The sequence below is a fragment of the Bombina bombina genome, chromosome 3 (genome assembly GCF_027579735.1).
Source record: "Bombina bombina isolate aBomBom1 chromosome 3, aBomBom1.pri, whole genome shotgun sequence".
Classification (NCBI taxonomy): domain Eukaryota; kingdom Metazoa; phylum Chordata; class Amphibia; order Anura; family Bombinatoridae; genus Bombina; species Bombina bombina.
Window position 1 is genome coordinate 685038600 of NC_069501.1, and position 16091 is coordinate 685054690.

The 16091-nt window shown below is 38.9% G+C and overlaps 1 protein-coding gene across 2 annotated transcripts in view; it reads left to right on the plus strand.

Moving 5' to 3' along the window:
• LOC128653902 (merlin) overlaps positions 1-16091 on the plus strand; it is a 207576-nt gene that overhangs the window by 76822 nt on the left and 114663 nt on the right. Inside the window, exon 5 of one of the 2 annotated variants that reach the window (XM_053707462.1) lies at positions 15518-15601. The exons of the other annotated variant lie outside the window; for it this stretch is intronic. Within the exon in view, the coding sequence (XP_053563437.1) occupies positions 15518-15601 (84 nt within the window). The remainder of the gene's footprint in view (positions 1-15517; positions 15602-16091) is intronic. 2 annotated transcript variants of the gene reach the window in all.

The window sequence follows — 16091 nt, forward strand, 5'->3', positions numbered from 1 at the left end:
AAATTGCCAGAAAAAAAAATCTATGGCTTATTTAAAATTCAGTAGTAGTTGTTATTGCATTGTCTTTTTGCAACTGTTAATAATGTAATTCTATTGCATTTAGTGGTCCTTTTAACATCCTAAACACAAAGGGCTAGATGTGGAAATATTTTTTATAGTATTATTTAGCACCATATCCATCGGGGCCTGGGCTTTTCCCCGAGGGCAAGCTTTTAATGGCTGTTACTATTTCTTTGATGTCAATAGTGGAGTCTAATTTTTGAGATTGCTCGTCCGATAAGCTGGGCACGTCTACATTATCTAAGTACTTGGTCAGGATTTCCCTTTTAGTGTCAGTTGTGCGGTGAATGTGTGCTGTTCCTGCCAAGTTATATAATGATGAGTAATATGTTTTAAATATGTCCGCGATAGACAGGCTTTCTTTTTTGTCCGTCTCTGCACTGCTTTTAAATGTATGTATATACGTTTTGAGTTGTTTCTGGTGAATTGCTCTGGCAAGGAGTTTGCCAGATTTGTTCCCTTGCTCAAAGTATCGTTGTTGTAGAGTAAACGCCTGTTTCTGGTGTTCATGTTGTAGGTACTTATTTAGTTCAGCTCTAGAGCTTGTTAGATCGGCCAGTAGTGTGGCATTCTCCAGGGTCTGCTTATGTGCTTGTTCTAATGTTCGTGTTTTATTTAAAAGGGATTCATATCTGAGCCTGTGCTGTTTAGTAAGGATAGCCTTATGCTTTAGTAACTCCCCCCTGATAACGCACTTATGTGCTTCCCATATGTTAGAGTGTGATGTTTCAGTCTCATCATTAAGAAGAAAGTATTCTGTCATAGTCTTCTCTATTTCTAAGCTGACGATTGGGTGGTCAAGGAAAGTGTCATCTAGCCTCCACTGAAATGGGAACAAATGTTTCTCAGGCCAATTGATTAGACAGGAGACCGGCGCATGGTCCGACCAGGTGATGGGATGTATGCTTATGTTTTTAACCAATGCTAGAGCTAGTGCGTCAGTCAGTATATAATCTATACGTGAGCAAGTGTTGTGTGGGTGCAAGTAGAATGTGTAATCTGATGTGTTAGGGTGGAGTGTGCGCCAGGTGTCATACATAGCTAATGAGTGAAGTTGGTTGTTAATGCTCTTGATATCCTGTTTCGGGATAGCCGAAGTACCCCCGTATGTGTCTATACTTGGTTCAAGGGGGATATTAAGGTCTCCCCCTATAATTAGCATGCCTTTCTTGTGGTCTAATATTTTATTTGATAGCTGACGCATAACATTTTTTGTGCCTGATTAGGGAAGTAGATATTTACTATTGTTATGGGTCTGTTATATAGCAGCCCTGTCAGAATTAGAAGTCTACCTTCAGTATCGTGTTCTAAATGTAGTTTCTGGAAGGGGATATCTCACCTAAGGAGTATGCCTACTCTGCTTTTTTTTGTAGGGCCCAAAGAAAAATACGCTGTTTGATATTTGTGATGGAGCCATTTAGGTTCTTTACCTTTTTTAAAATGTGTTTCCTCCATGAGTATGATCGCACTGTTTTGTTTATATAAATCAGTTAGTACAATGTTTCTCTTTTGTGGAGTGTTGAAACCCCTGACATTTATTGTGATGAAAGTAATGGCTTGAGCTCTGTCAGGAGGAGACATTGTAAATGCTATAACATGTATGGCAAATATGAGATAAACAGGCATCCAGTTGGTGCGGTTTGTGGGCATGTTGCTTTTGACCAGAATGCTGGATGGGAAAGGGGTAGGAGTGGGGAAGGTTTCGAGGGATTAAGGGGGTTTAGCACTGCCTGCACTCGACTCGGTCACCGTACAAGAGTGAGAAAAGTTGGAACAGAATAAGAAACAATGACAATGTTATAGTAGAGCTTCTCCACTTCTCAGTGAAAACTTCTAACAAACAAAGGCAATATAAAAATACAAAATTAGCTAAACAATAGTTCTGTCACTAACAATAAGTTACAGGGAATGAGACCTTATGTTGCCTATCTGGTTGATGAACTTAGACTGTGTATCCATTAGATATAGTGGTCCGCTTTGATGTGAGCAGTTTCAAGAAATTATGCAGTTTCAACAAATTATGTAGAGGGGTTGCAATAGCTACGATAAGAAAAAAGCACGGGGGGGGGGAGGAGATAACTCGGGTAAGTGGTCATGTTGTGTCATGCCACGCAGTAAACGTGGTGGATAGGTGTTTTACGTTATAACACATTAAACTGTTTATGTGTCAGGGTTTGTGCTATTTATGTTATCTTGAGCTAGACCCCTAGAATAAAGAACCTTAACAATGCATATAAAACACATAACAGTATAAACAAACTAAACCATTAGTATACAGTTTACTCATCTGTCTTCAGTCTTGTCCTACTGTTGGTGTCGATCAAAAGTTCCTGTTTGGCCGTATCTCTGGCACAGCCTGAGAGCCCAAAAGAGGTAGGCCCAACGTGAAGTAGAGGTGCAGCATGAGAATCAGCAACTTTTAACTTTTATACTTCCTTTCCTGAACCTGTGAATGCATGAACCGCTGATGTATTAGCAGAGCTGAATAAGTTAAATTAGTCCAGCTTCCCAAGTCCTGCTGTATTATCTGTCCTCCATCAGTTCCTGTCCTGGTGGGGTTGTTGACCAGGAGTTGGTGTTTGTTGGCGTATCCAATGTTTCTACAGAACTCTGATCGGGAGGTAGGTATGGTTTCTTGGTGAGGCCTTGGTGTGCACGGGCCTGAGGTGCTGTCCTGATAATCGGATGTTCTTCCTAATTGATATCCAGCCTTTTTTAGAAGTGTGGAAGGTCGTGTTCTGTTTTGAAGACTGCTGTTTGCCCATTGTTGTTGGCAATGATGCTTATGGGAAATCCCCAACGATAAGGGATTTTGTGGTGTCTGAGAGTCTCTGTTACATATTTGAGCTCCCTGCGCTTCTGCAGCGTAGCCAGAGATATGTCTGAGAAGACCTGTAATGTGAAGCCTGCATGTGTTATGGGTGCCTTGGTTCTTGCCCCTTTAGCGATGACCTCCTTGTCCACAAAGGAAGCAAATTATCACATCCCTTGGGGGGGGCTTTAGCAGGCGGCCTAGGGTGCAATGACCTGTGAGCCCTCTCGAGCTGGACATCTGGGGAGCATGGGGTGCCTTTAATTACCCTGAACAAACTCTGCAAGTAGCCATTTAGTGATGATAGGGACACCGATTCCGAGATGCCTCTGATGCAGAGGTTATTCCTCCTATTCCGGTTATCGAGATCCTCGATTTTGTTCAATAGCAAAGACATGGGTTCATTTTGCTGCAAAATGTTCTGGGAGTTACCCTTCACCTCAACTTGAACAGCTGTTTGTGTGTGCTCGAGGGTCTCGAGGATATGTCCTTTTTAAGTTCTCCAAAAAGGCCCCTAACCTCAGACAGAACTTCCCTTATATCTTCTTTAGAAGAGAGCCATTTTAAATCCTCCCTTGTGATGATGGAGGTGCCTGTTTGCTCCATATCTTGATCTTTGCTTTTGTTTTGCATCTTGGGGTCTGTGGCCCCTGGTCAGTGGGCTGGTCTGTGGTTGTAGTTTGGGATTTCATATAGTGGCTCATAAGCGATGATTGAGCCTGCTTTTCAGGTTTTTGGGCACGTTTGCAGGGCATGCCAAATGTCAGCGCTCACTATATTGCACAGCGTGTGTGGGGTGGGTTGTGCTGGTCTGTTCAATTTAATGTGCGTACCGCGGAGGTTCTATTTGTTGGCTCTGTTTAATACCAGCTCAGTTTGCTAGTTCACAAGCCTAGAATATATATCAAGGATTCTCAAAGTCAGTTATATTGCATATGCTGGGCTCTGCAATGTTCGTTCTGTTTTCAGAGCTGCAATCGTGTGCACGACTCTTCCCTACTTTTACCCACGTGATTAGTATTGCGAGGCATATGGCGTCAGTGCGGTTTGATAAATTCAGTCTTACCCGATAAGGCCATCTGGTCCCTGACAGCCAATGTCTCTGGTGTGTCTTAAGACCGCTGCTCCTTAACTTGTCCGCCACCTCTGAGGTGGCGGACAGCAATCCGCCCCAATTGTATACGATCAGGTTGATTGACAGCCCCTGCTAGCTGCCGATTGGCTGTGAATCTGCTGGGGGTGGCATTGCACAAGCAGTTTACCAGAACTGCTTGTGCAATGATAAATGCTGACAGTGCGGCAGACATGATCCGCTTCAGTGGATCATATCCGTCCGCAGAATAATAAATTGACCCCATGTAATTTGTATTGACATACAATACCTTTAAAACTTCACCAGTATCAGAAAATACTGATTTTAAAAAGAAATTCTGGTGAAATGCTTGTGCAATGCCACCCCCTGCTCACTGATGGCTGCTAGCAGGGGCTATCAATCATTCCGATTGGATCGAGATGATTTTATTCCGCCACCTAAAAGGCCTAGATTACTAGTGGAGAGCAAAATTGAGCTTTCGCGAGCACAATATTTGCTTTCCACTCAGTAATACCGGTGCACGCAAATGTGCGCTGGAATTACAAGTTGAGCGCAATACGAATGGCGATCCCTCGTTCACATTGCATGGAAGATTTGCGCTCACGAGAGAGCGCTTTCATAAGTTCCAATGGGAGCTTCGTTCTGATGCGGATAAACATGGCACAAAACCTAGCAAACAGAAAACATATTTAAAATATATATGTATATGAATATATACATATATATTTATGTGTTTATATGTGTATATATACATATAAACACATAAATATATTTGTGTGTAAGCATATACATATATATTTACAGTTTAAACACAGTCCCCATAGACCTCAATGTAAAGGCACTTTTCAATGCTGCTTTTTTTTTCTAACACCCCACATCCCCTTAATTTAACCCCTTATAACTACTTTGTGCAGTTGTTAAAAAAAAAAAAAAAAAAAAATATGCCCATAATTTATATTTTACAAAAGGAACACTACACTTTATTTTGGGGAAAAATTTGAGTGCAAAGTGCTACCGCGAGCTCGTGTTAACATTAACCAGGCACTTGTAATAGCTCGTTATGTAACGTGAACCCATAAATGGGCAAATTTGCCCTCCACTTGTAATCTAACCCTTAGTGTTTCATGTCCCTTTAAGTGGGTAAGCTCTCTATCTATCTATCTATCTATCTATCTATATATCATCTATCTATCTATCTATCTATCTATCTATCTATATCAATCATATCCCTTTATACCACTGTTAAAAATGTTTATTAATAAAAACATATACAATATATTCCTTTTAATATGTATATATGTGTGAAATACTTTATTTTAATATATTATACATGTGTTTTATTATACTTTTATTCTAGCCCTAACACTTTACTTTGGGTCTCCAGGTGCGCTAACATTTTCAGCTCAACAATAGCATTTCATAATAGCAGACCATGAAATATCAATTGAAAGTATAGGACGTGGTCTTAACCCAATACTTATCTTGATACATTTGGATCAGGTAGGATTTGTATCTAGCAGATAAGCACCAGATAACACGCACAAAGTGGTGGATTTGATCAATATCGCCACGGTTCAGGGAGCACCTTCTCTGTTTCTTGTCCTGGATGCAGAGAAGGCGTTCGAGAGAGTTAATTGGAAATATATGTTTGCGGTTCTTAAGAAAATAGGTATTACGGGTGCTTTCCACGATACCCTTGCTACTCTTTATTCATCCCCAACGGCATTTGTCAAATTGTCAGGCTACCAGTCCAAATCAATACAGGGAGTGCAGAATTATTAGGCAAGTTGTATTTTTGAGGATTAATTTTATTATTGAACAACAACCATGTTCTCAATGAACCCAAAAAACTCATTAATATTAAAGCTGAATAGTTTAGGAAGTAGTTTTTAGTTTGTTTTTAGTTATAGCTATTTTAGGGGGATATCTGTGTGTGCAGGTGACTATTACTGTGCATAATTATTAGGCAACTTAACAAAAAACAAATATATACCCATTTCAATTATTTATTTTTACCAGTGAAACCAATATAACATCTCAACATTCACAAATATACATTTCTGACATTCAAAAACAAAACAAAAACAAATCAGTGACCAATATAGCCACCTTTCTTTGCAAGGACACTCAAAAGCCTGCCATCCATGGATTCTGTCAGTGTTTTGATCTGTTCACCATCAACATTGTGTGCAGCAGCAACCACAGCCTCCCAGACACTGTTCAGAGAGGTGTACTGTTTTCCCTCCTTGTAAATCTCACATTTGATGATGGACCACAGGTTCTCAATGGGGTTCAGATCAGGTGAACAAGGAGGCTATGTCATTAGATTTTCTTCTTTTGTACCCTTTCTTGCCAGCCACGCTGTGGAGTACTTGGACGCGTGTGATGGAGCATTGTCCTGCATGAAAATCATGTTTTTCTTGAAGGATGCAGACTTCTTCCTGTACCACTGCTTGAAGAAGGTGTCTTCCAGAAACTGGCAGTAGGACTGGGAGTTGAGCTTGACTCAATCCTCAACCCAAAAAGGCCCCCACAAGTTCATCTTTGATGATACCAGCCCAAACTAGTACTCCACCTCCACCTTGCTGGCGTCTGAGTCGGACTGGAGCTCTCTGCCCTTTACCAATCCAGCCACGGGCCCATCCATCTGGCCCATCAAGACTCACTCTCATTTCATCAGTCCATAAAACCTTAGAAAAATCAGTCTTGAGATATTTCTTGGCCCAGTCTTGACGTTTCAGCTTGTGTGTCTTGTTCAGTGGTGGTCGTCTTTCAGCCTTTCTTACCTTGGCCATGTCTCTGAGTATTGCACACCTTGTGCTTTTGGGCACTCCAGTGATGTTGCAGCTCTGAAATATGGCCAAACTGGTGGCAAGTGGCATCTTGGCAGCTGCACACTTGACTTTTCTCAGTTCATGGGCAGTTATTTTGCGCCTTGGTTTTTCCACACGCTTCTTGCGACCCTGTTGACTATTTTGAATGAAACGCTTGATTGTTCGATGATCACGCTTCAGAAGCTTTGCAATTTAAAAGTGCTGCATCCCTCTGCAAGATATCTCACTATTTTTGACTTTTCTGAGCCTGTCAAGTCCTTCTTTTGACCCATTTTGCCAAAGGAAAGGAAGTTGCCTAATAATTATGCACACCTGATATAGGGTGTTGATGTCATTAGACCACACCCCTTCTCATTACAGAGATGCACATCACCTAATATGCTTAATTGGTAGTAGGCTTTCGAGCCTATACAGCTTGGAGTAAGACAACATGCATAAAGAGGATGATGTGGTCAAAATACTCATTTGCCTAATAATTCTGCACTCCCTGTACATATTAAGAATGGCACTCGCCAAGGTTGCCCACTTTTTCCTCTACTATTTGCGCTCTGTATAGAGTCGCTGGCAGTCAAAATTTGGAATGATCATAATATCGCGGGTATTAACGACGGGGTGCTGGAACACAAATTGTCCCTTTTCGCAGAATATATCATTCTATCATTGACCAAGCCATTGTTATCCCTTCCTCCCTTATACCAAATTTTGCAACAATTTAGCAGTTTCTTGGGCTATAAAATAAACAAGGAAAAGTACGAGGCACTAAGCATTAATCTCCCACAACACACTAATAAATTGCTGGAACTAAATTTCACGTTTAAATGGGTTAAAAAGTCCATCAAATACTTAGGGATCAACTTACCTACTAACATATACACCCTTTACCAAGCTATTTACGTACCCATGTTCCAACATATCAGAGACTTAATTGCAAAATGGATCAAACTCAAAATCTCCCTATATGGTAGAATTATCTCCACCAAAATGACCTTATTACCAAAATTATTATACCTGTTTAGAGCTCTCCCTATTTCTATTCCACTCTCAGAGCTACACAAACTTCAAAGAGACTTGTTAAGATTTATTTGGTAAGGGAAAAGAGCTTGAATCAATAAAAAAGTGATGTGTACCAATAGGAGGGAGGAGTGGGAGTACCCAATTTAATCCCTTATTACTATGCAGTGAGGATGTCTCAGACCTTACACTGGTTCAGAGGGCGTCAAACAAAGCGATGGACTCATATTGAGTCAAACATTATAGGGACCGACTTCTTGGCCAGACTGCTTTGGGCCCCGAACCCTACAAAATCCACACAGTGTGGAAGATACATCGCAATTAACCATACGATTTACTTATGGAAGTTATTAAACTCTAAATTCTCACTCACTAGAGATAGATCTATGTTAACCCCTTTGGTGACTCTTGATTCCTCTGTGGATCTAGGAGTGCAACAGAAATGGTCCAATAAAGGACTTTACAGAATAGCAGACATTGTTGTGGAAGATTAATTAATATCTTTCGAGCAATATCAAAATTTAGACACAAAAGATAAAAATATATGGTATCATTACCTACTGCAATATCCCTAAGAAGTTTCTATCTTAGAAAATGTGTTAGTGTAGGTAATCTTATATAACCATCACTCAATAGGTTTTATGAGACCGGTACCATATAAGAGTATCAGAGATTTAGTTAAAGATTGAGGCAGACAGAAACTCTCAAGTAGTTATATTGGAAACCACTTGGAGTTATATAGCGATAATAAAACCTCAACAGTCACAAATATATAATAAACCAGATGTTGGTTGAGGCTAGCGGATAAATAACAAGCACAATTGTTATAACTGGATTAGTTATTAAGTATAAGTTGCTATTAGTAACAGCGTTATATGCTTAGATCAGTTCTTGATAGAGATTAGGCAAAGATTAAACTTGCGGTTGGAATCCAAAGTACAGCGGGCTTAGGTGGTTTCCAAGTGATACAAATGTATCAGATCGGTAAGTAACAACTGCTTGTTTCCCTTCTACTGAGAGAGCCGAAGCTGAGTGCAGTGAGCTGCGAGTGTAGCGAAGATACACACTGAATCCGGAAGAGGATGACGTCAGTCTGAAGGGAGCGATGTCCGTTACAGCTGCGGCTGTGTTGCGCTGTTGATTTGTAACAATTGTAGCAAGATGAAAGTGAGTCCTCTTTCATGTGTTATACTCGTGTCCCAATCTGGAGAGAAGCTTGTGAAATGAACAATGAGAAGTGTCTCTGATATAAATTAAACTTGTTAGGAAGTTAATATCTTAGTCCACAAACAGGGAGAAAGTTACCATGCAATTTGCAAACATCAAGCAATTGTTTGGATCTAAAGCCCCTCCTTAAGTAGAGGATGATGGGAAGGTAGGAGACATTTCTTAAAGGGATAGTTGGATATGACACCTACAGTTGAGATCACGGGCAAACGAAATATTAGGCAACTCAAATCCTCCCCCAAATACAACTTTAGAAACACTTTGTCTCACCATCTCCCAAATATAAGGAGCAATATCTACTTTATACTCTATTTTCAATTCCCCCTGTAATGAAGATAAGACGCAAACCATGCTTCGATGGGAACAAGATATAGGCAAAACCTGGCCAATTAAAATTTGGAACACAAATCTGTTGAACGGATTATCCTTCACACAGATCGCTCTACTTAAAGAAAACTATATAAAAGTAGCTTTCAGATGGTACCTCCACCCCACTAGGACACACGGATTAGAGGGGTCGCTATCCCACCTATGTTATAGAGGATGTGGGGAAAGGGGTACATATATTCATATATGGTGGGGATGTGAACGAATTAGAAAGATTTGGGATTATACCTCACAACTATTAAGTGCAATTTTCCAAAAACAAATAACACTAACAATAGAACAGGCTCTACTTCACTTCCCGATCCCAGGTATTCCTAAGATCCATCTTAAATTAGTTATGATGATCTGCACCACAGTCAGAATTAGCGTAGCCCAATTTTGGAAGTCTACCCCTCCGGACCTCTCCCTTATACATAATAAACTAGAATATCACTACAATATGACATGTGCAGCCGCCGAAACCCTTAATGATACAGAGAGATTTGTAGCAAGATGGGAACCTTTCATTATGTACCACGAATCAAATAGAAGACAGAGGGAGTGATGCAACTATTTTAGAAGTTTTGTATAAGACTATGAGCCGAGGCCCACGACAAAGGCAATTACAGGGGCAGCTGCAACTACAATTGCGTTTGCAGCAGTACTGCTGATAACCACGTAAACCTAATGCGTACACACAAAGTCTGTTTTTGATTGATATGTCGTGATGAGAAGGATTGAATTATTTTGGAAATGTATCATCTAAAACATGTAGAATGTAAAGAGGAATGTTTGACGAATAAATATTTTATTTAATATGTTAAAATTTAATAAAAACAATTTCAACAAAAGTATAGGACGTGCTAAACAAATGTGTGCCACACTAACATTCTCTTGTTAATATATTTTACCATTCACTTGTAATACCATATTGTGCATTATTCTTAGCACATGGTCACAATATTGATAGAGCTCAACTTGTAATCTAGGCCTTTAGTTTTAAAGAGACAAAACAGGTTAATAGTATGACGCTGCAGTACAAACCCAGCACATTATTGTGTACAAGCTGTTGCTAAGTAGCATTAAAAAATAATCTTCTTTGGCCCTTTTCAAAGCTGAGATTGACACAGCATGCATGTGCTGGATGTGATTGTGCAGTTTACATGGGGACTGACTGGAAGAAGCAGACCTAGCCCCCCCCATAGAATGTAGCCCCAACAATTCCCTGGACTTTCATGTTTCTTTAATTACAACCCCCCCCCCCATCGTATAAAACTGAAGGCATGCTAGTATTATAACCAGGGGTTAAACGTCATCACTCCCAGAGGTTAAACGTCATCACTCCCAGAGGTTAGAGGTCACCATTTACCTGAGGTCCAGAGGGTATACAGCTTCTTACTCCTGCTTCACCCACACACCATTTCCTTTTCCAAGGGAATCTAACAGGTATCTAACCCTGGGAGAGAAAAGCCATCTGCTTCTGAGTATGTACCCAATAGAATTTATTTCTTAAAAATGCATGGGGCAATGCGGGACAGATGACAAGCTTCCCAGGACAGTGGGACAGACCCCTAAAATTGGGACAGTTATGGGGTATGCTTTTTGTTACAATGAAAAACTGACTTAAGTCCCTATACAATAAATGCACTTTGATCATTGAATTTAATACAACTAGATAAGAAAGAAAATCACTTTTTAGAAATATATAAATACTGCTTACTATCTCTTTGTTTTTATGATAATGGATTGTTCTTATATTGTTATATTACAGATATGTTTGCAAATCTTTTTGCAGCATACTGATTATCTTTTTATTGATTGTCTACATAATAGAAAAATAAATAAACTAAAGGTCTAAGTTCATAACATGAAATTCTGTACATGGACACAATGTACACAATAGATTACACAGAAAAAATTAAAGGGACATTAAAGTGCAAACAGTAAGTGCTGTAATGTGTTTGAGCATTTCATTATTGTACTACTGCTTCATATTTTAGCTATGATAGTTTGAACAAAGTTTCTGTTTAAATTAAAATTTTCAAAGTTGCATAATATTGAAACAAAAATGTAATTGTGCTGAAAATTGTCAGTTTTGTAGCTATTACTAGTGACTACAAAACTGTCAAATTTGAATTGAATATGTCAAACTATTTAAAAAAAAATGCCATTGACTTATAGGGGCATATTTATCAAGCTCAGTATGGAGCTTGATGCCCCTTGTTTCCGGCGAGCCCCTTGTTTTCCGGCGAGTCTTAAATTATGAAGCAGCGGTCTAAAGACTGCTGCTCCAGAACTTGTCCGCCTCCTCTGAGGCCGCGGACAAAAAATCAACCTGATTGAATACGATCGGGTTGATTGACAACCCCTGCTAGCGGCTGGTTGGCCTCGAATCTGCAGGGGGCGGCATTGCACCAGCAGTTCACAAGAACTGCTGGTGCAATGATAAATGCCGACAGCGTATGCTGTTGACATTTATCAATGTGTGGCGGACATGATACACTACTTCGTATCATGTCTGCTCGCACATTGATAAATATGCCCCATAATTGGGATTTGTTGTGTCCAATTCTACAGCTGACACGGCTGAATGTATTTTTATGAAACTTAGAATGCTGATAGCTTTTGACTTGACTTTGGTACTTTGATGTTTAAAACTGTTATTATTTTTAGTTTGTTTCACACAAATTATCTTTCATTTTGCAACAGTTCACAGTACAATACAGGGCTTGTTTCCATTGAATCAGTTAAAATGGACCTGTAAACTACTGAAGCGGCTGACAGCTAAAAGTAGTTTACAACTTTATTTTAGTACCAGGGTTTCCATTGAAAAAATATTGCACATTGGTGTGCAGTCTCTCTTTTTGTGTAAAATTGTGTTAACGTTTCCATCCGACGTCGTTGCTATGGAAACTTGACCTTACACTATAAAATTTACGTTTAAAGTCCATCTGTGATCACCGCTAGAGAGAAAAAAAAGCAAAGATACATTGGGGTTAATTTAGCAAGAGGCTGTAGCAAATCTTGTCTGCTCGACTTCGCTAAATGCCGACAGCATACGTTGATGGCATTTAACATTGCACAAGCATTTCTAGTGAAAACGGCCGCTAGCAGGGGCCGTCAATCTTCCCAATTGTATCAAATCGAGATGATTTCAGTCCGCCACCTAAAACCGCTGCCTCTTAACTCCTGTTTTCGGCAAGCCAGAAGGCTCATGCGGAATAAGCAGGATTCACTGCTTAGTAAACCGGCCCCTTACTGTCACTGTCAGTCATGAACAACAAAAGTCCTATTATTTATTGTGGGCCAGTGTTGCGCTATTTAGTGCTTTCGCTCAAGCATAAACTTCGCTAGAAGTAATCTTTTTGCACACATCGGGTTGCACGTGTTTTACATGTTGGAAGTAAAAATGTTGTGCGTGAACCCTTTACGCGCTAACCACATATTACGACCAGAAGAAAAAACCCAACACCTATCGCTTGCATGCTTACCCGACAGGAGATATGGAAATTTTATAATTCCAATGTTCTTCACATACAGAAAAATTTAATTTTTCCTGTAAATACATATTTCTTTATATATTTGTACATACCTATACATGCATATCTATTCTGATAGACATGTAGGTATAGAAATCTATTTTACATTAACATTATAAGATACATAAAGAAATATATATTTAATAAAAAAATCTATGTGAAAAACATAGTAATGTAAAATATGCATAACAACCATTGGGGTTTGCGATTTAGGTCTAATGCAGTATTGGTTTAGCGACCATGAAGAATTGCTTACCTCGATGCATGTTGTTGAAATATTAAAGTGAAAGTAAATTTGGTCCCATTTGAACAAAGTACTGCATTGCCTAACTGTATAATAAGCAAATCGCTTTTTTTTTTCTAATAAATGTATAGATTTATGCCTTTTTTTTAATATATTATTTTTTACCGATATGCTGCTGACTCCTCCCATCTACTTCTTCCTACTTTTTACAGTGTTTGCGTATAGAACGGTCCCACCTGCTCTATACGTATTAGAGAAGTGCATTTACATGGACAATTTATTGCGTGTATTTAGTTCACAACATAGTAATGAATGAATAACAATATTGTATTCATTCATTACTATGCGTTTTTAAAAATAGACAAGCAGCATCTTTTCATAACTTCGCGATCCGTCCTGAAAAATATAATTGCGCTTCAGTTTCTTCTTAGTCCGATCCCGAATGGTCTGCGCATGCGCGAAAAGGGCACGCGCATTGAAGAAAAAAGTAGATAGTTGATTTTACAGCATGCGCAGATGCCACAAGAGACCGATGACGTCGCTTCACGGCCGCCTAACGGCCAGTATTTCAGTTGGCCCAAATAAGAACGTGACCAGGAAGCAATATGCAGCCAAAAAATTGGGTTGCATTTATCGGCAATAAAATTCAGAGTTTATTTCAGGAAAAAATTGATTTGAAAACAAGTTATAAAAATTTGATGAATGAAAGTCCTATTCATTTAATACATAATATGTTATAATGGTGAGCAGCTAAGGAAAGTTTACTTTCAGTTTAAATATTAAAAAATATTAATAATTATTAAAAATTATTGTACATACTGTAAAAAATTCTAAAGAATCCATAGAATATACAGTATATATTTCTTACAGTATGTATAATCATTTTTAATAATTTTTACTAATATTTTTAAATATTCTATATTTTATATTTTAATAACACGCTTACTTTCAACTTTTAATATGCTAGCTATTTCCGACGCAGTCGCAAAAATCCGATATCGCTCCCACGCAATAGTTGTTGCGCCACTTGTAATCTAGCCCTGTGTTTACTGTTTGTGTTTGGTTAGTGTGTGTATGTATAGTGTTTTTTGGGTGTAGTCTTACTTCCATTTAATACACATACATATTAGGGTATATAATCCTTATATATGTTTTTATTAAAAAAGGATTTGAGTGTAGACATCAAGGGATCCAACTGTTTATTTTAAAGATTTTAAATTTATTTATTTAATAAGAGTATTTGGTCTTGAATCAAATAAATTGTTAAAATCTAGTTCTGTATTTATTATCTCCCAAGAGAATAAATTTGAAAAGGTTCCCAAAAATTTTTAAAAAGGAAAACATTTTAAGATACTGCAATGAAATTAATTGGAAATAGTATTACAATATATTGTGCCAATTTTTACAAAAGTATAACTTTCTTTATGGTTAATTCTCCAGTTAATTGGGAGAATAGTCTGATGTATGTATTCATGTACACAATGTTTTATGGCAGAAATGTATACACTAGACAGTGGTCAATGTAGAAAATGTGTCAACACATAGGGGGCTATTTATCAAAGGTCTGTCGGACCTGATCCGACAGTGTGGATCAGGTCCACAAGACCTTGCTGAATGCGGAGAGCAATACACTCTCCGCATTTAACATTGCACCAGCAGCTCACAAGAGCTGCTGGTGCAACGCTGCCCCCTGCTAACTCGCGGCCAATCGGCCGCCAGCAGGGCGGTGTCAATCAACCTGATCGTACTTGATCTGGTTGATTTCCAGGGGTCCTGCCCCGCCTCATCAGAGCGGGCGTACAGGTTTATGGAGCAGCGGTCTGAAGACTCGCCAGAAACACGGGTCCACAAGCTGCGTTCAGAGCTTGATAAATGGGCCCCATATTCTTACTAGAGGAGTATGATAAGTATACTACCCTTACCCATGCCTATATTCAACATGGTACTTATAAAGTCTCCAGGATATTAACTCTATGCTGCTTCTGCAAATCCCAGTAACTAATAAATGGTAATTCAGGTACCACTAGATGTAATACATAGTGCGGTAGATTTGTATGGATTGTTATACAATAAGAACCCTTACATACTAGCAGAGAAGCAGAAGTGCTATGGAGAACATGGGGTTAAATGGAGCTGTAGCAATTTCAACCACCTACATACTGTACATAAGTACAACTACAGTTGTTTAGGACCCCCATATTTCTTACAAACCCAAATGCTTATTTGGGGAGTGTGACTTATATGCGTTTTAGAAATAGCCCCTTTATTATTTACTTTCTTGTCCTCTCTGATAAAATGTAATAAACCACCTTTACCTATTTATGCATTTAGGTTAAGAAGCAAATTCTAGATGAAGAGATCCTTTGTTTCCCTGAAGGTCTGTTTCTTTTGGCATCTTATGCTGTTCAAGCAAAGGTGAGGAGACAAAATGCTAATAAAAAACAGTCAATAAATCGTGGGCTTAGCTAAATAGATTTTGGAATTTTGAGGCTTTACTGTATTCTTCATGCACACACCAAAAATGCACAAGTCATTAAGACTTCTAGGTGCTATTGTATTGTTCTTATGTAGCTTATCAACTAAAGTATGATGCAGCTCTTCTAATCATATGAAGTCATCTACATAGAAACTTTATAGGAGTTGAAGAGACTTAAAGGATATGAAATCCAATTTTTCTTTCATGATTCAGATAGACGCATGCAATTTTAAACAACTTTCTAGTTTACTTCTATTTTCGATTTTTCTTTGTTCTGTTGGTATCTTTTGTTGAAAAGCAGGGACATATGCTAAGGAGCCAGCCAATTTCTGGAGCACTATATGGCAGCAGTTTGGCAAGAATGTTATCCATTTGCAAGAGCCCTAGTGGCAGCACTAGTTCCTGCCATGTAGTGATCCAGATGCCTAC